General features: G+C 38.4%; 1 protein-coding gene across 2 annotated transcripts; it reads left to right on the forward strand.

Moving 5' to 3' along the window:
* Nucleotides 1-1,235: 1,235 nt before the first annotated feature.
* On the forward strand, nucleotides 1,236-27,484 carry LOC126974721 (nitrilase and fragile histidine triad fusion protein NitFhit). 2 transcript variants are annotated; one of them, XM_050822321.1, is made up of 11 exons: nucleotides 1,236-1,387; nucleotides 1,586-1,759; nucleotides 2,703-2,861; nucleotides 7,528-7,723; nucleotides 8,749-8,881; nucleotides 11,729-11,938; nucleotides 15,997-16,194; nucleotides 20,663-20,777; nucleotides 22,222-22,299; nucleotides 23,262-23,347; nucleotides 27,226-27,484. In XM_050822321.1, exons 1-11 carry the CDS (start codon nucleotides 1,382-1,384, stop codon nucleotides 27,332-27,334), a joined length of 1,464 nt encoding a protein of 487 aa, XP_050678278.1. In that variant the 5' UTR covers nucleotides 1,236-1,381; the 3' UTR covers nucleotides 27,335-27,484. The 2 variants fall into 2 exon arrangements, with proteins under 2 accessions (XP_050678278.1, XP_050678279.1); XM_050822322.1 differs by lacking the exon at nucleotides 1,236-1,387 and having other exon boundaries at nucleotides 1,610-1,759; nucleotides 2,719-2,861.
* Nucleotides 27,485-27,839: the final 355 nt, after the last annotated feature.

Raw genomic sequence — 27,839 nt, forward strand, 5'->3', positions numbered from 1 at the left:
TTAGGTCAGTTTCCTAGCCCTTACATATTATAGTCCACTTTTGCAAGAAGTCCTTTGGACTCTATATTGCTCAGCTGACAGTGGTTTTCACATATATCTGCATCTCTTGTACAATAAATAAAATACATAAACTCCAAAGTTTTAAGGCCTGTTCTTCTTCATTCCCTGTGTTTAATTAAATAAATTCCGGCGGGGCACCTCTGTTCAAAACCAAAACCCGTAGGCTGGTGCGAGTTATAGCGCCATCTACAATTAAAAATTTTGGTACCTTTTAAAATTAAATATTTAATTACAGATGTGAGGGTGATCACTTAAAAATATCTAATTGCATAGATTTTAAGGAGTGATATCTCAAGTCATCGTATGCATTTAAGTATTGGGGTTGAGCAGGCTATCAACTGTAAAGTAGATCCTGTACATGCCACCACAAATCGAGAGTTCAACAATAGACCTACCAAGATTTATGATTCATGCGTCATTCGGGCGGTTGGCTCGGTTGGCAAGAGCACTTTAGCATATCCCAGAGGCGCTATTTCAAGTCCCGCATCATCCTTCAAATTTTGTACTTACTAATTACATTTTTACATTTAAGCTCCGAAATGAGGAACACCCCCAATAAAAATTATCAAATTGTTTAGATTTGTAAGGGTGTATGCAATTATTGGGGTTGAACAGGTTATCAGCTGTAATGGAAATCATGTAGGCATCTACATGACCACTTACCACTTCTCGAGAGATGAAATACTAATCCTGCATCACTCGGACGTTTATTTTAGTCAGTAAGAGCGCCATATCCGGAGACGCACGGGTTCGAGTCCCGCACCGTCCATTCATTTGTTTGGTACTTAGAAAGCTACAGTGAAGTGCTCCCAATTTGACTAGTTTTTCTTACAGCTGTCATCTTATTTGTGTGAAAATAAATAATAATATATCTCGTAATTCAGGTCAATTATGTAAACATTTAGGCATATTTCAATATGCATTGTATGTATTTGTAAATGCTATACGCAAGCGAGGCATAGCTTGTAAGTAGGGAGTTGAAAGTATAAAATAATATGCTATTTATTGAGTACCTTGAGGGCCGTGATCTTCAATTTAATTAACTTCACAGTTCACAGAAAACTAGTTTTAGAATGTCAAAGTTAACCTTTCGTCTAATCTGGCGGCTTTACACAGTTGACAGTTGACACTTGACAGTTGAAATGTTGACATCACACTCAAGACTCAAAGCTGAAGCTTCAGCTACAGCTGTTCGGCAAAATTAACATCAAGTTTCAATACAATGTATTATTATTAATGCAATTTTTTTTGTTGTCATGCATTTAAAAACAATTCGTAGAAAATTTTAAACTTCAATCATTATAATCGGCTTACATATAATATGCGGGCAAGTAATTTAATAATCTTAACGTTAATAGATTTTGATATTATCATAATATAAACAGTTTTAAAGTAGGAACAACAATAAATATCTTATTCACTGATAAGATTACGAGATAGGCTGTGTACAGCTACATAGATACATACTTCAGCTTATCCTGTTCAATTCAGGACTTTCAGATTATTTATTTTTTGAACCTAACAGATTTGGACGACATCGTTGATAAGAAGATTATTACGACCAAGAGGCAAGCGGTTTATAAACAGTATGAATACTAAACGAATTGCTGTTTGTCAAATGACCTCTGTAGCAGATAAGATGCAGAACTTAGAAGTAGTAAGCAATTTCGTCAGTGAAGCTACTAAGGAGAATGTACAGGTAAATGGGACAATTTAATTTAAGTAACAATGGAGAAAATTATTATTGTTTAAAAAATATATTTATTCTGTTAAGTGTCATGCATGACATTCACTTGTATGTAATGCTGAACAGATTCAGGAAGCAACTCTTCACATATGATGTTATGTTTCACTGAATTTATTTTTATTTAGGTACTAGCCCAGCAACTTTTTTAGTGGAAGTAGTTATTTTTCCCTAGACTTTACACTCGAGAGAAGTTCCCTTCAAACTTAAAATACAAAAAACATACAATATTTATCACCCATCTAGCCTGCATTCTATATTTATCACCCATGTCTCAATCTACTGTAAAAATCATTAGAAAATTGTAATTTTTAAAAAGCATATATATTTTTTTTTATGATAATATGGGACAAGTTGGGCAGGACATTCAGCTGATGGTAATTGATACGCCCTGCCCATTATGCTGCGTACGTATACGCTATGCTATACGCTCGTCACCTTGAGACATAACATGTTAAGTCTCATTTGCCCAGTACGACGCCTTTCAGGCTGACACACAATAATGCTTCAAATTGTGTACATGAATAAACTTCAAAAATGTGCCGTTTTGGTCCCCATAATACAGCAGGCATAGTCAAAGGAGCCTCCCACTGGTAAAGATAATTATTAATGGTTCCTGATGGATGTTAAATCCAAAAGACAAAGACATGTTAAGCATCTTATTATAAAGATTAATGTATAGATTATTTTCACATTGTTTACAGCATTTCTTTGCTAGCTTAAAACAATTTAACAAAACCAATGATATAGGTTACTTTAAAAAAAGCACCACTTATTTGCACCATGCACTCTTGTTATTCCTCTGGTCTGCAAGAGACCATGTGAAGAGATGATCACTTATCATCAAGCAATGCTTAAAAGTTTTGAACAAGATCTAACAAATGTCAAATTATTCCAGATGATTTTCTTTCCAGAAGCATGTGATTTTCTCTGTGATAACAGAAAAGACACAATAAACTCGGCGGAACCTATACTAACTGGTAACACAGTCAGGAAGTATAGAGATCTGGCTATAAAGCATAATGTCTGGCTGTCAATGGGTGGAGTTCATGAAAAGGTATAATTTCAAAGTAAATGTATACATGTGTAATAAATACAAACAGTACAAAAAGTATGAATGGGGTATGTAATGATGGAAAGTGGTGTCCCCCTATTGGCTGCACAAGCTACGGTTATATCTATTTGTTCCATAAAAAATTTATACATACATACATATAATCACGCCTCTTTCCCGTAGGGGTAGGCAGAGACGACTTCTTTCCGCTTGCTACGATCCTTACATACTTGTTTCGCTTCGTCCACTTTCATTATTCCTTTCATACATGCTCTTCGGTTTAGGATACTCTTGACCTGGCCTTTTTTTAAGACATACCTGATTTGATCTCGAAATGTCCGCCTAGGTCTACCACTTGCAACACTTTCATTCACACTGGCCTTATACACTTTCTTCATCAATCATTCTTCATTCATTCTCTCCACATCTCCAAACCATCTCAGATTACATTTCTCAATTTTTGTCACAACATCTTCTTTCAGACCATTAACATACATAAAAATTTATTGCCACAGACACAAAATCCAATTAAAGCATTTCATTTTCCAAATTAGTACTATTTCACTTTAAATATACTGTGCTTGTGTGTCATATGGCATGTGTATCTTATAGCAAGTTTTTATGACAACCAATGCATATATTTTAAGTAAAAAGACATCAAGATATTATTTTTGAGCAAAGTAATACTGACAATTAGTATTACGCAAAGGAATTGGATGGTCCTTCAAGCAGGAGTCAATTTTGTAAAACAACCTTAAGAGTTCATTATTTTTTTTTTATGGAATAGGAGGACAAACGAGCGTACGGGTCACCTGTTGTTAAGTGATCACCGCCGCCCACAATCTCTTGCAACACCGGAGGAATCACAGGAGCGTTGCCGGACTTTAAGGAAGGTGTACGCGCTTTTTTTGAAGATACCCATGTCGTATCGTCCCTGAAACACCGCACAAGGAAGCTCATTCCACAGCTTTGTAGTACTTGGAAGAAAGCTCCTTGAAAACCGCACTGTGGAGGACCGCCACACATCCAGATGGTGAGGATGATAACTTGTGGCGTGTCGTGCGAAGGTGGAATTCGGCGGCAGGAATCAGGTTAAACAGCTCTTCGGAACACTCCCCGTGATAAATGCGGTAGAAGACACACAATGAAGCGACGTCTCTACGCAACGCCAAGTGATCCAGCCGTTCACAGAGCATTGGGTCCCCGACAATTCGAGCTGCTCTGCGTTGCACGCGGTCAAATGGATCGAGCTGATACTGGGGTGCGCCAGACCAGAGATGACAGCAATACTCCATGTGTGGCCGGCGCCGGATACCTGCGCTTTGTAGAGCGCTAGTATGTGGGCCGGCTTGAATGCCGTGCTCTATCAATGACGCCCAGTTTCTTTGAAGCCAATTTGGCTTTGCCTTCCAGATGACCACGAGATTGGCAATCGCTCGAGATTTCGAGACCCAGTATTTCGATACTAGGCGCGGCTTTAAGAGAAGTGTTCTCGAAGAGCGGTGATACGACAAATGGGGTTTTTTTAGTGGTAAACGCGCAAACTTGAGTCTTCTGGGGGTTAAATTGGACAAGGTTCAATTTACCCCATTCCGCGACCTTCTCAAGAGAGGACTCGATAGAAGACACAAGTTTCTCCCGGCACTGGTCGACGATTTCCCAAGAGAGACCTGCATGGCCAGTGTATACGGCATCACCAGTGCTATCGTCTGCATAGCAATGAATGTTGGAGGTGTCCAACATATCATTGATTTGCAGAAGAAACAGCGTGGGAGACAGCACACAGCCTTGGGGCACTCCAGCATTTACGGGCTTCGGGTTCGAGCAATATCCGTCGACAACGACCTGTATGCTGCGCCCAGTGAGGAAGCTGGAGGTTCACTTGCACAAGCTCTCGGGAAGCCCAAATGATGGAAGTTTGGAGAGGAGCGCCTTGTGCCATACACGATCAAAGGCCTTCGCTATATCCAGGCTAACTGCCAGGCCTTCCCCCTTGCTTTCAATAGCCGCTGCCCATCTATGTGTTAGGTATACCAGAAGATCACCTGCCGACCGACCATGGCGAAACCCGTATTGTCGGTCGTTGATCAACTGGTGACCCTCTAGATATACCATGAGCTGACGGCTAATTATGCTCTCCATGATTTTGGAGAGCAGGGAGGTAATAGCAATAGGCCTGTAGTTTGCCGGATCCGAACTGTCTCCTTTTTTTTTGGATCGGATGGACAAGGGCTGACTTCCATGAGTCAGGGACTACGCCTTTAGAATAAGAGTACCGGAATAAACGCGTTAGCACCGGCGTCAACTCAGGGGCACACGTTCTAAGCACGATTGGAGAAATGCCATCCGGCCCGCTCGACTTTCTGACGTCCAATGAAAACAGAGCTCGCCTAACAGTTTTCTGTCTGAACAGTACTTCAGGCATAGAGCTCTGACACCACGGGATGGTCGGCGGTGTTTTTCCGTTGTCGTCAAGAGTCGAGTTGGAGGCGAAAAGAGTGCACAGGAGATCGGCTTTCTCTATTGCCGTATGGGCCAGGGTGTCATTCCTCATGTGCAACGGCGGCATGGACGGCTGGCTGAAGTTACCAAGAGCAGCTTTGGACAACGACCAGAACTTGCGTGTTCCGGTCGGGTAACTGGAAAGCTGCTCGCCGATTTTGACGACGTGTTTTGACTTTGCACGGGCGATTTGCCGCTTAAAAAATCTGGAGGCACGGTTGTATTTCCTCTTAAGAACTGTGCAGTTCGGATCCTTTGTGCCCAGCGCCGCAACTCAAGTTCGATACGCCTGTTTTTTGCAGTCAGATGCTGCTTTAACAGACGCATCGAACCAGGGCTGTGATCTGTCACCGATGGGTACTACAGAGTTTGGTATAAAAATATCCATACCCTGTAGTATCACATCGGCTACTGCAACGGCGCAGGCACTAGGATCATCCGAAGGGAAACAAACCCTGCCCCAAGGGTAGGATGCAAAAAAGGAACGCATCCTATCCCAATCTGCTGACTTGTAGTGCCAAACGCGGCGGGTCGCTGGTGGTCTGCGACGTTGGCGTCGGATAGGCACTACACTCCTGACCAGGCAATGGTCGGACGTTCCGAGAGGGGCGTCGACAGAGACCTGGTAACCATCGGGATGTGTAGTCAGCAGAAGATCTAATAAGGACGGCATGTGGCTATCGCCATCCGGGAGCCGCGTCGGCGACTCAACCAATTGGGACAGACCATACGCCAATGCAAAATTATGCACAGATCGCCCTGCGTAGTCTGTGGTACGTGATCCAAGCCGTGCCGTGATCGGCATTGTGCCCGTTGAAATCACCCAAGACTGCGATTTCAGCGGAGGGGATTTGTGCAAGTACGTCGTCAATTGCCGCTTGAACGCAGCCCATGAGATGATCGGTTTCTGCGTTACCACTATGGGACCTGTAGACACACGCATAGACGCGGACGCGGTCCTCTAAATCTATGCGGAGCCAGAGAGTGGACAGGTCCCTACCCTCAAAATTGCCGAGACGGCGACAGCAGATATCCTCCCTAACGTACACACATACCCCGGCATGAGGCAAAAATTGTGCTCAATTTTGTACCCGGGGTACGTTAAATATGACGTATCGCTAGTTCGAGATATCTGCGTCTCAGTAAGGAAACACAAGGCCGGCTGCGCCGTCTCAAGGTGGTGGTGGACGGCGTTTAAATTGGAGTGAATTCCCCTGATATTGCAAAAGTCCACGTTGAGTGTGGAGCGGGGTGCCGTGGTGATACTGCCTCGTTTGTCCTTGGTAATGCGCGGTTCTGTGCCCTCCCCAGAATACGAAGGGCAGCCCGAGCTAGAGTGCCCGGGGAGGGATTCTCCAACTCTGGTAGAGCCGGTACCCTCCTGGGGTAAAATCTTTTTGAGTACCGCTGTCATATTCGAGTGGAGGGGTGGTGTGGGGGGGGGGGGGGATGGCCACCGGTCCTCGACACTAACCTATGCGAAACATATCGGCACTAGGCCGCTACTTCACGCCGGTATTCTGTGCGAGTGTGGTAATTAACCCGGACGAGTCTGGCCCGATTGTGCTGACGTCAAAAGACGGCAGCGTGACTCTCCCACTTCTAAAAAGCCCTTAGTCGCCTCTTACGACACCCATGGGCTTGGGACTCCCCTATTCTTTTTACGCCCCGGGAAAAGTGCAGGGCATTTCATTTGTTAGTAAATTGGCCAATGTGTTTGCACAGAAGTAAATTGGATATAATATAGGAGTAAAATAGTTATTGTCTATGCTTCTCATAAGCTTCCTTACTCTTGTGATAATAAGTATGGTTTTCTTTGTCAATGCTTAGAATTCAAAACACTTCTGGCTATGAATTGGTTTCTTTAGGACTACAGATAAGTCGTAAATTAAGGTGATGTTATCTTGTGTTTCTCATAATATGGAGTCGGTGTTTGTTAATATATTATGTACATTTTGTGTGTTTTATAACTAGGATACTTGAGTAATCCTAATTACTAGATATATAGAGAGCTATCTCTCAAAATTATACTGTGCAGTATTTTGACTGTGTTACCTGATGTTATGTTTTGTCACGCAAGTTTGAGAGAGAACGTAACAGCGGCAATACCACTCGCACGTTCGACGTTTCACTACCGATATTCGATAACTATTTTCAAATATTTAAGGATGAAAACAATGCATCGAAAATGTTCAATACGCATATAATAATAGACAACAAAGGTGAAATAGTACAGACATATAGAAAACTGCATTTATTTGACGTGGAGATACCAGAGAAGAATGTGCGACTGAAAGAGAGCGACTTCTGTACGCCTGGGAGTCACGTTGTTACGCCGGTTGTATCGCCTGTGGGGAAAATTGGTAATATAGTCATTGATACGTTTAATAACTTATACAGGTTGTTAAAAAATCCTGTACTATATCTTGAGGCGTATATTGGTATCAAGTAGTGATAAGACTATCCACGTGTCCAATTATAAAAGCTTGGACCTCTGCCTGAGGCCATTTTAATTTTTCCCCGCCCACACACCCATTTCATTCATGTACCCTGCGTACGGCGTACGGGTAATCGCATGGTCACACTTATCGATTACACCCTGTATAGTATTCAAAATTCTAACGAGCTATTGCCAAGCGTGGCTGACTTTTTACGACTTGACAGTCAAAATCGCTTACAGTAACGATAGACTCGTTTTCCTTTTCTATCGTACTGTATCTTAAAGGCCGGCAACGGTCCTGTGATTCCTCTGGTGTTACAGAGAATGGGCTGCGGTGATCACTTACCAACAGGTCACCCGTACACTCGTTTGTCCTCCTTTTCCATAAAATAAATTGTGGTATTAGAACTAATAATGCAAACAAACACGTTAGTCCTTTACCAGAATATATGTTTGTTCGAAAAAAATTAAGCGAATTCAGTAAACATGAAAACCCTTCTCTTTTCCCATCCAGGGACCCCACCAAACTACAAGTACCTTGCTGTAGAACTCAGAGAAACTGTTTGTGTATGTACATAAAAATCTATAATCACATCCCATAAATAATAAGAGAGGTATCGTCACATAGGAATTTCTCATCTAAATTGAAAATATACCTTAGTAAAAACTGCTTATATTCATTAGACGAATATTTTCAATTAAAAACTTGACTATATACTATATAATACTGCTACTAATCTCTTGTTAAATTTATATTATTCTAACTAATGATTTAGAAATGTATTTTATAAAATTTGCACGTCATAAATGTGGCAAACATGTACTTGATAATATTTATGTAACATCAATCTAACATGTTTATGCAAATAAAAACTTTGACAGAAGAAAACATCCATACAAATATTTTAGTTCTTATTATTTTAAATTCTGACACTTATATTATTCCAGGCTTAGCGATATGCTACGATATGCGATTCCCGGAGTTGAGTACCGCGCTGGGTTTGTTCAAAGTCGACATACTCACATATCCCTCTGCTTTCACATACACTACTGGGATGGCACATTGGCATATATTACTAAGGTAATTGTAATGTGCACTAAACGCTGATCTGATTAAATACCACTGGACAGGCTGTTCCATATGTTTGAAAAATTTGTGCCTATTTGAAGCGCCACTCGCGAGCGTCCAGAGAACTAATTTTGACGTATAATACAAATGGCTGCGAAGGAACGTACCTACAGTACTCTGAAGTATTTTTAAATTTTGAATTAATGTCGTTCGTTTTTAGTGTTATTTATACTTCAAGAATCAACGTAATAAAGTACACATTTTTTTGTAAATAGTTTCCCACCATCACACCACCACAAACTCTCGCTACATGGCCAACAGCGCCAAAATGGCGAATATCAAACAGGCACAAAAGCACCGCCAGTCCAGTGGTATGTAGTAGAGGTCAGTGGTACTAAATAATACTTATTATTAGTAATTAGATTATAAGATTGAAATGTCATGTCTCGTGTTTGGCACAGGTGCAACAACTGTTCACTCGGGGACCTCGGCCATTGATCGATGTCCAATTGGAACCAGCCTATCGAAACTCTCTAATCAAAAAGCGATTCACTCGATTGTATGAAACGTGCAGTCATTGATAGATTGACAGATGACGGCTATAATCTGGTAAAAGCGGAGATTTAAGCAACTGTTCGCTATCAAACTTAGCCGGATTATACTTCGTCGCCAATCGCCTGAGTAATTACTACTATTTCAAACTTATGTCAAATGACTGCACGTTTCATACTAAACTAAATTTCAATTTTTACTAAGAGGCGTACTCTTATGACGTAGTATTTACATCCTCTTTTTTGAAACTTGCGTTCCCGTTGTGCCTTGTATACTTTATATAGCACTTAATAACAGTGGCAATTATTGTTAACCCATATTTAATTCAGACTACTTAGATGTCAAGCCACTACATCGTACTAATAATACGCATCGCAATAATACTATTACATAAATACATTTATTAATGAACAATAAATAATTTAAATAGATATGTATACACTACAGTAATGATCATGTTTTACTTTTATAATTCATCTGATTTTGAAAAAAGAAACCACATACTTTGAGTGGATGTGAGGCTCTAGCCTACTGCACTTAAAAAAAATCCTTGAACGCATCTTATTATAGTCTGGCGGCTGATTGCATATTCAAAACACAAAAAATATGATTTGAAGGAAATAATGAAGGGAATACGCAAAAAAAGGGGCAGAGTAAAAATTTTCACACTTTAGCTTGTGAATAAATAACGAATTCTGTTAATTTTTGAAGTGAAAACTTCTTTAGCCGCGTTGGTTAGTTTTTGGTCGAGGAATAGTAGATTGTTAACCGAGGGTCGAAATAATCAATTCCCGAGGCTATAGTCCGAGTAGGAATTGATTCTTTTACCCTTTTTAAACACTACTTTTCATTTCGAATATGAGGAAAATAAAACTAGTTGTTTATATAAACTATTTATTGATAATATATATAATATTATATTATAATAGCTGACCCGGCAAACGTTGTTTTGCCATATAAAGTATAATTCACGCGATAGTTTTATAAGTAATAAAATATTGCCTCTATTATAGCCTGTACATCGTTTTGTTCTATTGTCAATAGTTTTTGCAGCGCACGCAAAAATAGGTGATCGATTTTACACCTTGTGTTACAAAATAGCAATTTTATTACGGATCCCTAATTTTGAAAAAAAAAACATAGCCTATAGCCTTCCTCGATAAATGAACTACCCAACACTGAAAGAATCATTCAAATCGGACCAGTAGTACCAGAGATTAGCGCGTTCAAACAAACAAACAAACAAAAAAACACTGCAGCTTTATAATATTATATAATTAGTATAGTATAGATATATATATAATACTAGCAGTACCTATTTAAAATGAATTGTCAAATTAGGACAATTTACGTCGAATTTTTAAATTTTAAATATGGAACTCACCGCGTAATTGTTGCGGCTTATGGCTCAAAGAAGTTTGCCCTAAGTTCACACTGGCTGCAAAGAAAGACACATGGCTGCAATTTTTTTTTAATTAGTTTTTTTTACATAAAACTCTTCACAGCTGACAGCAGTTCTATTTTCGAAGTTCATTCCGGCCCTTAGGTGGGAAGTAATTCGTACGAGTTTTTCCCTCTCTATGGCGGGAAGCAGCATTTTCTACCCAATGACAGAAATGACACACGCAATAAATAAATAACTAAAAAAATACAAAAAATATGTATAGTTAGACACTTTTTGGATCTCATGAGTTCTTGTGTTCGAAATCCTTACAGCAGTATAACTGTAGCTATACAGCTGACATATTGTGCAACATTAGTGCTTTGTTTATCTTATAAGTAAGTGAAATTGAATGGATTTGTATATACTGTGCATTGTTGAAATAGATTTTTGGTTTATTAATATATTATTGGAAATAAGTTTGAAAAATAAAATGAAATTAATAATTTAATTGTATTTAAACATTAGCAAATTTCAAATTTTAATACTGAAATTTCTAAGTTTTCACTTCTATTAACAGTATAAAATGCCAACTTTTTTTCGATACATGAAATTGTTAGCGATTAATATTTTTTTTTTCCCACCTCGATGAAAAGCTGCCTTTTAGACCCTGGTACGAGGGACAAAAGTGGCCGATTCTCTCCCGTCAAGACGACTTTTGTCCCTCGTACCAGGGACTAAAAGCGAGCTTTTCATCCAGGTGGGGAAAAAAATGTATACGCACCACGTAAGATAAGTAGGACATTGCCACCCGCGATTGTCACGGATGAGAATGAACTATTTTTCTCCCTGGGTGCGTAATATACTATTATTCCACATAATATCCTCTTAATCGCCTGCCTTCTCCATTTTGTTTTGTACTCCAGGGCTCGTGCAATTGAGAACCAATGTTACGTAATAGCCGCCGCCCAAACTGGACAGCATAATGCCAAACGTCGCTCGTACGGGCACGCGCTGTGTGTGAACCCCTGGGGCGAAGTCCTAGCTGACTGCGGCGAGGAGCCTGGCTTCCGGGTGGTGGATATCGGAGATGCTGAAGACGTTAGAAAGAATATGCCGGTGTTTCAGCACAGGAGGTTGGTACTTGGCATGGAAATGATTGCTACTTTTCATTCATATTCATTTTATGAAATTAACATGATTACTACCCGGTTATATTATCTCAGGAGGTCTACTCGCAAAATCGACAACGATACATTCGGAACGATACGATAATACTCCGAATATATCGCAACTACCCTACTCTAACAAATGTTCGAATTCCTAATCGTTTATCGTTACCATAGACTAATATTTTGATATTTTTACGAAATTAGTGTGAATGAAATATGTTCAAACCTAAACATTATCTGTGCTATGTCGCTATTAAGTGTCAAAAGTCAAAACATATTTTAGGCGCTAAGGACCATGCCAGACTCTGCAGCACCAATTTGGTATTATTTACACATAATGTAAATGTTAAAAAAAATATGTAATGAATATGATATGACCATTTAATATTGAATAAATAATACAAAACTTGCGGATAATAAAATATAAAAAAAAGTAACTCAACCCTTCTCGTCGACTTCCTATTTCTCAGGCGGTCATTTGCATTATTTCTACGTATAAACGATCAACAAAATGACTTAAATGACTTAGTAGTAAAAAAATCCTCTTGAATAGTAAATCACATATAATTATTTCAATAATATTTATTAAGTATGTATATTGTATGGCAAATATATCTATACAACTTGAAACGATAATAGCATCGACAGCCTAGAAGGTGTCGTTGAGATTATCGTAAAAGTGACGTTTGATTATTTGTGAAATTCGAATATTCGTCTCTGACATTTTCAACTAAGAGTAGGGTTAGGACCGATAATATCGAATAATGTTTCGTTCGTTCAATCATCGATTCGACATTGATTACGATGTAACTAAAAGTAGGATTCGACACGACTAATGCCACGATTTATCGAATATCGATTTTAGGACTAGGCCCCCTGGACTTGACGTCAATGACGTCACATCGTTGCCTTGGTACTGTAGCGCGCTCCCTCACGCGCGAGATCGTTATAGAATCAAACAATGATATATCTCTGGTATTTCTATATTCACATTTACATTCTATTAAACATATTAATTATAAATATTAAATATAAGACTAAAGGCTGACCGTTTTCACTTCTCATCATTTCTATTCTGTTACTATTCGATTGTCTTCTCATCCGCGTCGATATTTGAATTTAAAATATTATCAAATTCTTTAGCTTGACGGCCAACCATAGAACAATGAGTTCTTATATGCGGCTAAGAACTCCTTGTTAGAGTACGGTGTGCAAAACAAGAATCACTAGGATATAAGTATTAGTAAATAAACAATGATTTATTTTTTCACTATAAACTTTGCTGTTGCAATCTGGGCGTCGATGATCACTTAACATTAGCTATGCTCGTTTGCCCTGTCTTCCATAAAAAATATACTGTACTGAAAATTTGATAGAATTCCGCTAGTGATGTAAGGTTATTCCTCTCATCGCACCTGTGTATTTAATAGGGCGAAATTAAATTATGAATTTTGGTAAAATTCAAATGATTTAAATTATTGTAATGCTCATTAGCTCTATAAATATAAAAATATTTTATAAAATTATAAAACTCGCCAGTAAACGGTCCATATGGAATTGTAAATCACACTGTTATATTAAATGCTATCGACAAAAATGATTCATGGGTCATGAATCATTTTTTTTTTCACTTTGCTGATAATTATTTTAAAATCATAAAAATAGGATAATATTTGCACGAAAAAGATTGTATGACAATTAGTAGACTGTCAGTGTCTAATTAAATGATAACAGTTATTTAGGAAATGGATTTACAAGCGAATTCTGACCAACTTGTTTATTATGACTGTAGAATTAGGAAATAAGATCAAAAATGGTTTTTTTATAACAAGTGACAAATTTTAATATCACTTACTAAAAATTCACAAACAAGCTAACATCGAAATAATTAACTTTTAAATGAAATAGATCATTTTGTTTAAGCTTCTAAGAATAAATTTCAAACAACACAAAGACTAATATTCGAATAGAAATCGGACAGACTAACGTCCTAACTAGTCAACGGTTGCAGCGAAAATGTGTCCACGCTAGGGAGACGTCTTCGCCCTGTCCACCTGTCACTGTCTGTTGACATACGATGGAACCAATCATTGAAGCAACCATTCCATTCGGAAGTTGGGGTCTCCAAAATGGCCGTTTTGTAGGCGTCCACAGCTTCTTCAGGTGATGAAAATCTCTGACCACGCAATTTATTCCTTATTTTAGGGAAAGTATAGAAATCATTCGGGCTTAGGTCGGGGCTCTACGGCGGATGGTCTAATAATTCTATGTTTTCTTGCTCGAAAAACTCTTTTGTTCTGTGCGCGGTGTGAGAACTCGCATTGTCGTGATGGAGGATGATGCGGCGGTTGCAGTTCTCTTTACTTTATTAAATGACACTAATGAACACATTTTGACATCAATTTTTTTTTTCAAATTGTGTTCAATTTAAATAATTACTCAGTACAAACAATCAATACGAAAGCGGACAGAGTTTCGGTGAGATGTTCACAGTCCGACGACAAACGAAGTAATTGTCACCAACTTTTTTTTTTTTTTGCGCCCAAGCAAGGGAATGTGCTACCCTCCGGGATAACGACGGGAGGGAGGTGGTGAATGCTCATGCATACCAACGCAGCCTAAGTCTGCGTTGGTTATGTGGGACTCACGTGAAAACCTAGGTGCCTACCCACTAAACACCACCTGCAGTTGGCTTTGGGCAGGTGCCCTCTAAGCCTACATCGAAGGCGACCTTCTCATGGGGAGAGAGAGGCGCAAGCGGCACTCCCTATGGAGTTTCCGCTGGGATATTGCACAGAGGGTGCTATCTAATTGGGACTAGTCACATCAGAAGGATGATCACAAAATAGAGGTGAATCTAAATGATAAATAGAGGTGATTGTCCCCGGATGCCAAGAGGCGTTCCAGGTCAGACGAGAGTTTGTTAGGGGGATCGGAGAGGGCGTGTCTGGGCCTCCTGACTTGATAACGTGAAGGAGGGGAGGCGGTATAATCCGCTGCCTCCTTAATCAGGGGATTTGGGTGATTGTCTGAGGACTTAAAGAAAGTTTCAGACAAGCACTTAAGGTGTTGTTGGATGGTGGGGAGCTCTAAGTCCCGGTGAAGGTCTGCGTTTCTAACACACCAGTGGGCATTGACAGCCTTACGGCAGAAAATGGATTGAACTGTTTGTAGTTTGTCTATAATATTGGGTTTCGCATGAGCGAAAACTGGAGCGGCGTAAGTCATAACCGGTCGAATGCAAACCTTGAAGAGTGTTCGCTTGTTCCTAAAAGACATTTTACTGTGCCTACCTAACATACTGTTTAGGCGGTACAGATAGAAGCGGGCGGTTCCGGTCACCTTCTTGACGTGAGGCCTGAAGGTGAGTTGGGAGTCGAGGGTCACACCCAAGTACTTGGTTGTGGACCTGAAGGGGATAGGGGAGCCTAATAGATGAATGGGTCGATCCCGGCAGAAGCGTCTGCGCTTAAAATCAAAACGGACTGCGGAGCTTTTATCCGGGTTGACCTCAATACGCCATTTCCTAAACCAGTCACCTAGCTCATTAACTGAGCGTTGGAGCCTGGAGAGGACTGAAGATATCTGTTGGGACTGGACGTAGAGAGCGGTATCGTCAGCGAAAAGAGAGAGTTGGACTCCATTTCTAGGGATGGGAATATCGTTGGTATACGATATGTATAGAAGTGGTGAGAGCACTGAGCCCTGTGGTACCCCAGCCGTGAGCAGGCGAGGGGAGGAGAGGACACCTTCGTGTCTGAAACGAAAGGTACGTTTGTGAAGATAAGTGTCACCAACTGTTCTGCTACCGCTTATATAGCGGTCTGTCGGCTGCAAGTGGGGAGAGGTGACGTCACGTCTTGAAAATTTTGTTGTGTTTCTAAGAGTAGGAAAATTACGAATTATTTTATTTAATTTAAGAAAATTAATTAAGGTGGGACACGATAAAATTTTGTCGAAAGGTTCACATACTGCTCGTTTTAATACATAAAATACATAATAGAGTTTTATTGATATTTCAGGCCGGATGTCTACTCGCTATATGCTCTGAGTCTTCGCAAAAACCTGTTGCCAGAACATTCGGAGGTTTCCACCTCGAGCGAGAATCAAACTGCACTACCCTCAGATGTCGGACCGACGTATGTGTTCGGTCATGTCCGAGTCCCTGAATCGTGTGTCTTCTATAAGTCTGACTTGACTTATGCTTTTGTTAATTTAAGGTAAATGGTTTTCTTCATTCTACTGTATAAGCATTGCGTATTCATAACACACACTCACATAGCAGAGGCCCCCTGAAAACGTGCTCTGCAAAGGTCACAAAACGTCTGGTTAGCTGAAATAATGATAAAAATATAACTTGTATGCAAAAACTAATGTAAAAAACACAGTGAATCCTTTAAAAAGTATTTTATACAAATTAAATTTGTAAACACTTCTTATGAACGATACGGGACAAGATCCCGTGACCTCTTGCGTTCCTAGCGAACGCTCTTCCACTGAGCCAAAAATTCGTGTGACGATAAATGTCCCGCGTCGTTCATAATTTTTGTTTTCAAATTTTATTTGTGTTATTAATCCCAGAAGTGAGGGTTATCACTTTTAAAAAATAACAAATTGTTTAAAAGTATTTTATTTAAATGTGTAACACTCGTGTTAATAAAAAAAGTGTGTTTGTACGTATGCACGCAAGAAGTTATACTTAAAATTATTTGCAACGATGGCTTTGACAATTAATTATTAAATAACGAATACGGCTGTACGGGCTTGAACCCATTGCCTATTCTAATAATGGACGAAGAAACCAAAAAAATAATAACGAATGTTGCAAACCTCACAAAATTTCAGGAACCAACTTCACCCTGTTACTTTTGTGTTACAGTGATGCGCGCGCATTTTAAACTATATTCGTATACGTAATATACGTATAACTTCAAAAATATACAATTTGCAACGGTATGGGCTGGATACATAATTCCAACCAAAAAATAAATTTGGAATACATCAAAACAATGATATCTCGCTTGCATAATCTCTAAATTTCCTACAAAGATGCCGAGACAATAACATCATCCCAGTTTGTGTACGAATCGCGCCAAGATTTGACATAGCTGGGAGTGAGGGTATTCTAAAAACTGCACGTGCTCTGAAAAAGTTACTAAAGGTCGGGGTAGCTACAATAATATTGACACCAGAGTGGGTCAGGGATTGGAAATAATACTCCGCTTATAGGCTTTTTTTCTGTTCGATTTGATCCTGAAATTTCCATTAACTTTACAAAACCCAAAAAATCCCATGCACTGGTAGGTGTATCGAACCCGGGTCTACAGTGTATAAAGTAAACACTTTCACGCTAAAGCTACAAGTATTGCTGACGGAGGTGTTGAAATTATCATTGTGTTGAAGTTTGACAATGTCATGTACGTTGCTGTACGAGATGACGTTTGACAACTCTCGTCATATACGTCGAAGCGTTGCTACGCGACAATATTAAAAATATAAATTTTACGCAAAATCTATTGTAAAAACACAGTTACAATTACAAGCGTTTTAATCCTAAGCATTCGCGTTAGTAAAAAATATAATAGGCTGCAAACGGGCAAGAAACCCACGTGCTAGGTAGTGGTGACGCAACCGCCCATGGACATCCGCAAAACCAGAGGCCAAGAGTTGCGTTGCCGGGCTTTAAGCTGGGAGTTTCCTCGAAGTTTAAAGATCTCTAAGTTGTGTCGGTTTAGGAAAACTGCAGCTGCTAACTGATTCCACAATGTGGAATATTTCACATTATTTCTGCCGTGAAGCAGTAATGTGTAAGCATTACTGTGTTTCGGTCTGAAGGGCGCCGTAGCTAGTGAAATTACTGGGCAAATGAGACTTAACATCTTGTCTCAAGGTGACGATCGCAATTGTAGTGCCGATCAGAATTTTTGGGTTTTTCGAGAATCCTGAGCGGCACTGCATTATAATGGGCAGGACGTATCAATTACCATCAACTGAACGTCCTGCTCATCTCGTCCCGTATTATCATTAAAAAAAAGTGTGGCTGTGCGATGCAGAAAGTTCCTCGTAAGACGCGGTTTCGCGGTTGGTGAATGCCAGACGACAATATGTTGCGTTTGGAATTTCGCATTGACTTTGCTTGATTCAATGAAATATATACAAATATCGTTAGATAGGCATCTCTAACCACAGAGACAACCATTGCAACGTGATAGATGGAATCGTCAATCGCCAGTAAAATAAAATGTCGGCGAGTTTGTCTGTGTTTAAAAATTTAGACGCATAGCCTAAACTTATTATTTCTTACGGTCAAATCACTTTACTAATTATACATGAAAATCAAAAAAAAAAATTTTTTCATATTGAATCTACTGCTACTTCGTAAAGGGTTGCCACTCTTTTAAGTCATAATTTACATTTTCGTCGTTTTACAAATCATTTCAATTACAATATAATATGTAAAGCGATGCAACAAACATACTCAAACGTCAAATAGTCAATGCCTTACACGAGTAAGTTAAAAAAGTAAATGTAAATTAATTCAAAACAAAAGTTATTGAGTACAGTAGCTGCATCCTCAAACACCGTAAATAAATAAAGGCATTCTGTGAGCATTTTATAAGCGACTATATATATATGTCGCCGCCTCAAGCTATAACATTTAAGCGGTCTGGTCAGATATCTCATATATATATATATATATATATAATTAACCGTTCTATGTAAAGGTTGATCCAGTAAGATATTAAAAGAAATGTTGATCCACCTTTTTGCAGTGTATAATTGGTTGTTTATAAATATAACTGATATACTTTGATCCGAATTTGAAATCGAAGAGTTGTTTGGGGATCTGCATCGGTCGCTTTGCAACATACTTGCCATCAAAAAATACATTAACAAAATGTTTTTGTTGATCCGTAACTGTCGCAAAAATTATACCGACGAGTCAAATGTGCATCCGTTTTATATTCATGCTCATGCGCAATCTTACCCACTAACGTTGATCCGAGGGCATTTGACCTTGAACCCGTCGACGCCCGCGCGGTTTTAATTTTATTGCGGAAAAAAGACACAACTATTGAAAATATCACTGACGCGCTTGATTCTGAAAAATTTGTAACATTTGTAAGTGCCATAAAAGAAATGTGTGGCTTTAATGAACAAACAGGCATGGTCAAAATTATAAGCATACCCGCACGTATGCGTCCCGCTGTCTTGGGATGTGTTGAAATACTATACACACAGTCTATTATGCACAATGAATCCACAGCTTATAAGGAAGCATATAAAAAAAACTAGATGACTTTAAATATTTAATTGAAATCAATTGGGAGTGGGAGATTTTGTTAAACGTAGAGAAAAGTAGAAAACGAAATCACTTAACCAAAGAAAAAGTCATGCCGCTGGACAGTGACATTAATACCGTTATGCAAAAAATCCATAAATTAGAAATTAAATATGCGAGCAGATTGAGAAAAGATAGATGTTTTATAAATTATGAATTATTGTGCATGGTAACAATAGCTCATATTAAGTTGGACCGAAACGATCAGGTGACGTAGCTAAAGCGAGTCATATAACGGAGCTTCAAGGCTCTAGATCTTATATCTCAGGGTACTGAGTGCGATACAATATCACATACTCTGTATGATATTGAGCTGCTGGCATGCATGCAGCTGGGCACGAAGCTTAACATGGGGTAAGCGACAAGCTCGTGTCGTCAACAAATTTCCTTACCATATATACAGGTGTCCCAAAGTTATGGGACATGAAGGGAAAGTACCTTAAATATTGAAGATAGGTTTTATGTTATTTTTAAAAGTAAGTACTTCTGCATTCAAATATTTTCTAAAAATTACTTGCCTCGTCTGGCAACGAACTCTCGAACCGACTTAAATGTAAAAAAAACACACTCTTATGATGCCAGTCGAAAGAATGGCCAAAAACTAATAACTCTTCTTAAGTAACATAGTATTTTAAAAGAAAGAAGTCAATTAAGTGGGTATTATTTTTAAATTAATTAATTAAATGCTCAAGAAGAGTTATTAGTTTTTGGCTTTTCTTTCGATTGGCATTATAAAAGTAGGGGTGTTTTTTTTACATTTCAGTCGGTTCGATTCCTAGACGAGGCAAGTAATTTTTGGAAAATCTTTGAATGCAGAAGTACTAACTTTTAAAAATAACATAAAGTCTTCTTTCAGTAAAATAGCCTAACTTCGATATTTAAGGTACTTTCCCTTCATGTCCCATAACTTTGGGACAACCTGTATATCATACCTATAAACAAAAAACTTCATAAATAAAGAAAAGTTAATGATTAGGTGGTATTGCAATACTTTAGGTATGTCCATTAGGAGGACTTGCTGCCTTCTGATTGGCCCATTTGAATCGGATCAACAACTATCGGAGTGGATTTGTATATTGGATCAACATTTCGGTTGCGTTTCCTAAACTTCAACGGAGTAAATCGTTGATCCGGCCGGAACCACATTTGTATGAAAAATATTATATTGGATCAACAAAAACCACCCGGATCAACATAGGTTTTCGGATCAACAAAGTGCTCGCGATATACCACGCATGATCAACAATTGACGGATTGATATAACTATATATATATATACACACCAATAGCCGTTCTTAGGCTGAGATCTATTTCTATACCTAATTTTAACAGTTATATTTGAACAGATGTGTCATACCCGGACACGTGTTGATTGCGCCGCTACGATTGGTTGAGAGGAATAAAGACTTAAGTGACGAAGAAGCAAATGATTTCTACAGGACGATACGATTGGTGCAAAAGGTAAAGTGAACGTGCATTATGACCGACATCTCGGTATTGTTAGAATTCTCTTTACATATTTAATTTGCACCAAAATTGTCTTGTTAAACTCTCAGGTTATGACGCGTCCCGCATTGTCCATAAATAATGGTTCAAATAAAATTTGTATATTTTATCCCAGAAGTGAGGGATGTCACTTAAAATAACAAATATATGCTATATAGGCAATGCCTACCGCATTACGAGCCAAAATAAATATACTGTATTAAAATATATACTAGATTTCAAGTTGATTCGCTTATATTGTTTTTTTTTAATTCTATAACCAAACTTCTATTGAACACCCAGCCAGTAATTTTATCGTTACTTGAAATATTAAAAACTTCGGTAGGCAGCCTCCCGAATTGCATATTCTGGTGATACTGGTTACGATAATTTGAATAATTTGACAAATCTTGCTAAGAAACGCAACTAATCCGACAAATTAACATATAATATTACACACGGCGACAATTAGCAAGTTCACATAACATTACTTACCTCCTCCTGATTGGTTCCTCCCACGACGATCAGTAGGGTCATGTAGTGTAGTGGATTTTGTATCATGGGAATTAGAACAAGGCAACCAAGTGGACGTCATCTACTTAGAATTCCAGTAGGCATTCGATCGGGTTGACAACGACATCATGATTGATAAATTGATGATCATGGGTTTCTCGCCGAAACTATTAAAGCTTTTAGCAAGTTACCTTTCTCGAAGAGAACAGTTTGTTAAATATGGTGAGTTTGTATTTAATTGTTATAGAAACATTTCTGGAATTAGTCAGGGATCGAATTTGGGACCTTTACTTTTTGTTCTACTAATTAATGATCTCCCAGAAGTTATACAGGATTCGAAAATAAATAGTTATAAAGAATGTAAGAAAAGATTTGAGAGTATGATGCCTGTAAGCTCTTTAAAATAAGATACCTAGTTTTATAATTTTGATTGTTTTCTTTCTTTAGTATGATATCTTTGTTACGCTTTAAATTTAATGTGTAATGTTACATTTTATTTTAATCATAAATAATAATCATCATCATCAGCCGGAAGACGTCCACTGCTGGACAAAGGCCTCCCCCAAAGATTTCCACGACGATCGGTCCTGCGCTGCCCTCATCCAACGTATTCCGGCGATTTCGACCAGATCGTCGATCCATCTTGTGGGGGGCCTACCAACACTGCGTCTTCCGGTACGTGGTCGGCATTGGAGGACTTTACTGCCCCAACGGCCATCTGTCCGTCGAACTATGTGCCCTGCCCACTGCCACTTCAGCCATAAATAATCATAAATAAATTACAGCCTGAAGAAAACGGCAGAAAATTTTTAGCAAGTGAACTTATTTAAGTAATATAATAGGCACTACATTTTTAAATGTTTAACGCAAGTACGACTATTAAATATTGTGTTCTTGTTTCTTTCAGTTGATGGAGAGAGTACAGGAAACTGATTCTTGCACCGTGACTATACAGGACGGACCCGACGCAGGTCAGACGGTCAAGGTGAGATACACGATTCTACGATAAAGAGATTCTGAGCCACTGAACTGTATAAATACCACTGGACGGACTGTTCCATATGTTTGACAGCAATTTTTTTGTGCCTAATTGAAGCGCCACTCGCGTGCGTCCAGAGAATTAATTTTGACGTATAATACAAATGGCTGCGAAGGAACGTACAATACTCTGAAGTATTTTTGTATTTGAATTATTTCGTTCGTTTTCCGTGTTATTTATACTTCAGGAATCAACGTAATAAATTACACAATTTATTTTTGTAATTAGTTTCCCACCATCTATCGATGTTTATTTAGCTGAGGTCGCCATCACTAGTATTAGTACCGCAGACTCTCGCTACATGGCCAACAGCGCCAAAATGGCGAATATCAAACAGGCACAAAAGCACTTTGACAGCCACCAGTCCAGTGATATATAGTAGAGGTCAATGTTCTGAGCTAAAGGCAGAAACGCATTATCCATACACCATAATTTATTTTGTGTAACTGTGTAACATGGATTTTAGGAAACTAGATTTCACCGAAAACAAAGAATATCGAAATCACCAGTTACCAGTGGGAGGTTCTTTTGCCACAGATTTCTGCCGTGAAGCAGTAATGTGTAAGCATTATTGTGTTTCGGTCTGAAGGGCTAGTGAAATTAGTAGGCAAATGAGATTTTACATATATGTCTCAAGGTGACGAGCGCAATTGTACTGCCGCTCGCAATTTTTCGGTTTTACAAGAATCCTGAGCGGCACTGCATTGTGTTATAGGCAGGGCGTATTAATTACCATTAGCTGAACGTCCTGATAGTCATCTCCCTTATTGTAAAGAAACCTATAGCTAATAAGTGTGCTGGATTCGGTCTGTGCTTTCGCCTATTTTTAACTTCTAAGATTCAACGAGACTGCTCAATATCCGGCAAATTATTAAATTTAAAATACTTTTCTAAATACTTTTTTTTAGCATTTACACTGTCATATAATGCCGAGGAAAAAAGGGGACTTCATAGAAAACGATCATATTTATTTGGAACTTGCAAAACACGACCAGTAAGTAAAAATCAAATTAAATTGAAAAATCCTCAAACTTATGATCATCGATATATATATTTTACATTTACCAACATCGAAAAGGTTGAGCTTGAGTAAGATGAAGTGGCAAGAAATTCATTGCTACTTTTTTAAATAAATTTACACAGCCTTATCATTAGTATACAATATGAATATTATTATCTTTGCAAGCCCTGCAGGGTAAGGCTAGGGTTACTATGGATGCGAGTTCTGACGAAAATTTGTTCTGACGAGTACGTCCGAAATCCTCGTCAGAACAAGGCGTTTACACTGTGCGCGTTTTCTGTTATTCTGATAGTCAGTTCGTTTCTGCCGTCCAGCGAAGATGGACGAATTTGATTTGACATCGATAAAGAAGGTCTTACTTCCGTTGATATTCCCGAGGTGGACTTTGAGTCCCTACACAATGTGACAGTTTCACGGAGATATAATCACTACGGAAGAAGCGCGAATGAGACTAGAGAAACCTTGAAAAATTATTTTGTTAGTCCAGCAGGTGAAATTCCGTTTCAATACAACCTACTGTAATAATCTATAGCTCTACAAGTCATGTTTTTGATAGATAAAATGTAAACATTAATTCTAAATGCTCATGTACGTAATTAATGTAAACTCCACATCAAAATAAAAAATTGTACTTACTGCTAGTGTTGAGTTCTGTAGCAACTTTCTCCCACTTTTGCTTTTGTAATAAATATCTCTCTTGTGATAATTTTTGTCTCTCATATCCCATTAACACCTGTTTTCGTGCACGAGACTGATGAATTTATCGTTATCCATGGTGGAAACCAAATCACTCGAAATTCGCAGACTCAGGTCGTGCAAAAAAATCAAACTCGTTTGTACGCTCGAGTGGTTCTGACGACGTCGTGCATGTTCTGACGCATTCGTCGTTGCCAGTGGTAACACTGTCATTGGATACCAGGCGTTTGTTTCTTCTGACGAATCCGTCAGAACTCGTCAGAACAAATTTTCGTCAGAATTCGCATCCATAGTAGCCCTAGCCTAATGCAACAGAAATACTATAACGCTTCGAGTTAAGTAAGTTAAAACAAAAAGTAAATGAATCATAAAAACTCAAGTAACCCACACAAGTTATAAAAAAATTATTAAAACCATGCTTAGTATCATAAAATACACAAATGAAAATGAAAACAAGATTTTATGAACGATGCGGGACTCGAACCCGCTCTTTCCAACTAAGCCAATCGTTCGAGTGACGTATCGGTAGTAGAATCTTGTATGCTTTGTTCAACTCTCAGGTTGTGGCTATATTCTACAGGATCTACTTTGCAGTTGACAACCTGCTCTACCCCAATATTTGCAAATATTGTTTTCTGTTTTATTTGTGTAGTTAATCCCAGATAACCCTCACTATCACTTTAAAACATAACAAATTATCATTAAATAATTAAAAAGAAAATTGCAAATATAAACATTTATTTACCAATAAAAGCAGAATTGGGGATGTCAAGTTGGATCAGTTACCACGCGCCCGTTCGCGAGAAGAACGCATGAGAAGCCATCGCTTAACTCGCCATATTTTATGGAAGGGATCTTGACAGCTCCTTAATGATTTAATAATAATTTCGAATAAAATATGTGAACTGGCGGGAAATAATCGAAATTTCTAAAATATAATATAAATGCGTTTCGAATTTAAATCCATGCCAGCTCCTTTGCACAGGATGCCAATAGATTATGGGTAACGCAACGGGGCCTATTTCTGCCGTGAAACAGTGATTTTTTTTTATGGAATAGGAGGACAAACGAGCGTACGGGTCACCTGGTGTTAAGTGATCACCGCCGCCCACAATCTCTTGCAACACCAGAGGAATCACAGGAGCGTTGCCGGCCTTTAAGGAAGGAGTATGCGCTTTTTTTGAATGTACCCATGTCGTATCGTCGCGGAAACACCGCATAAGGAAGCTCATTGCACAGCTTTGTGGTACGTGGAAGAAAGCTCCTTGAAAACCGAACTGTGGAGGACATCACACATCCAGATGGTGGGGATAAACACACCGTCTGGTCCATCTGGATGTGTGGTTAGGATATTATTATCCTAACTTGTGGCGTGTCGTGCGAAGGTGGAATTCGGCGGCAGGAATCAGGTGACACAGCTCTTCGGAACACTCCCCATGATAAATGCGGTAGAGGACACACAATGAAGCGATGTCTCTACGCAACGTCAAGTGATCCGGCCGTTCACAGAGTCATATTCAGTCTAAATCCGAATCCTATTCTAATTCGTAGCCATTTAGTTTAGTCATATTATAATTCACACGTGGTTTATATTCCTTCTTTAACGGTTTGTTATCGGTATCAAGGTCACTGCTTGACTCACAATATTATTATTTTAATTTTTAATATTTCCATATACCACCTCTGCTAAAATATTCTATTACCTAGGTATTAAATATTTATTAGATATATACTTATTTTCGAAAGGCTAAATGGCCACGCGCCGCGTAACCGACCGATGTTGACAGATAAACAAATGACGTTACCAGAGTTAGCTTTGTCTATCGGACAGTGTGTTGAAACTTTTATTGAAATGTAAGTAAGATAACGGCCGTTCCCAATACACTATCTACAGATAGAGATAAATTACTACCTTCTACTGGCAGTAATAAGCTGTCAATAATCTGAAGATGTCCCAATATACTCGATAAGTCATTCTTATCGCCTTATATTGGGACACGTGAATTGCAATTTCCATACAAACTTCTATCGCTGGTAAGCTATACGTCGTCCCATTGACAGACAGCGTGTACGGATAAGGTGAGTTACCGTCGATAAGTTTATTAGGGACAGAAAAGTCAACGATAGTTACGATTTTTATCTCAAGTTAGGGATAGACTGAATATTGGGAACGGCCGTAAATCAGTATGTGAGTTCCTATCTCTAGCACACTATCCGTACAATTTTTTTCAAATATTTTACCACGATGGCTTTGTCTCTTAGATAATTTATAGCTCTAGACTCTAGAGTCTCTTGCTGTTAGACAACCGATAAAAACAGGCCAGGAATATTAATTTAGTATGCGTGACAAGCTACGTCTAACACTCGCAATTTGTATGAGCCTTTGTGTTAGTGTGCGTGAATTGCTCAAAATAGAGGTTAGTTCTAAACTTTATTTTTTCGACGTTTTCGCAGCTGTCATAGTCTATCTAGACGTATAAATGATATAAGGCTGTCATACTCTTTTAACAATCTCTTCCTCTAAAGGAATTAGGAGTTCTTTCGGCCTTCTATGTCATACATCCTACTAATATTAAAAATGTGAAAGTTTGTATGTCTGGATGTATGTTTGAACTTCTTTAACGCAAAATCTACTGAATATATTTTGAAGAAACTTTACAATAATATAGCTTAAACAACAGAATAACATATAGGCTATTATTTATAAAACTATAGTGTGAATTATACAAAATATAAAAGAAGTGTGATTGTTACTAATGAATACAACTAGCGCCATCTCTTATCAACTAACAAGCAAAAGATCAATACAATTTATGGCAAAACAACGTTTGCCGGGTCAGCTAGTTAATCTTTACTTCTATACTAATATAATAAAGAGGAAAGATTTGATTGTTTCTTTGTTTGTTTGTATTGAATACGCTCCGCAACTACTGAACCGATTTGAATAATTCTTTCACTGTTGGGAAGCTACATTATCCCCGAGTACTATAGGGTACAATACATTTTCAAAAAAATTATGAATCCCTACAAAATGTCCAATAATGTAACCCATGATGTAAAAATATGTACGCGAAAGACGTCGCGGGGTATCAGCTAGTATTATATTTAAGTTTAACACAATTTGATCAGTTCAATTAATTTATTTTGTGCTTTAGGTTCACCGCAAAACATCCAGGGAAACCGGCTAGAACATTAGAAGAAATGCAACGAGAAGCCAAGATGTTAAGAGAAGAGTTGAAGAAGATGGAGGAAGAGGAGAGATGAGAATAGAAAAATAAGAATACTTCAAATTTAACTATTGTATATATTTTGATAAGGTTAACCTGTTTTGTTGGATTTTTAGGTTATAATTTTTAAGCTTGTTAGTATGGTATATTAACAATAAATAAATAAATCGTCTTAAAGCGAAATGAATTGATTTATTTTTCATTTATGTTATTGTTCTTTAAGTGTGCTTTTTTCCTATTTATTTTGATTTTAATTACACTGGACAGGTGTAACCAAAGAGGATGTAAATACTATGTAACAAGAGGCCTATATAGAAATGGAGATTTATTTTAGTATGAAACGTGCTGTGAGATTTTACATACGTTTGAAATAGGAATTATAATTGGGCGGCGATATAATCCGGCTAAGTTTGAAAAGGAAAAATTGCTGAAAACGTAATGGATTTCGGCTATCTTCGGTTTTAACCGAGATTATCGGCCGTTTGAAATAACCTATCTATCCTTAGTTTAGAGATAGTTAAATTTATCCTTTTACGCTTACT

This window comes from Leptidea sinapis, chromosome 33 (assembly GCF_905404315.1).
Source record: "Leptidea sinapis chromosome 33, ilLepSina1.1, whole genome shotgun sequence".
Classification (NCBI taxonomy): Eukaryota; Metazoa; Arthropoda; class Insecta; order Lepidoptera; family Pieridae; genus Leptidea; species Leptidea sinapis.

Bases quoted from the DNA above. Each gene is read 5' to 3' on its own strand.
- LOC126974721 (XM_050822321.1), top strand. The intron at 2,862-7,527 runs GTATAATTTCAA...CAAATATTTAAG, and splicing joins TGGGTGGAGTTCATGAAAAG to GATGAAAACAATGCATCGAA. The intron at 22,300-23,261 runs GTGAGATACACG...ACTTTTTTTTAG, and splicing joins ACGCAGGTCAGACGGTCAAG to CATTTACACTGTCATATAAT.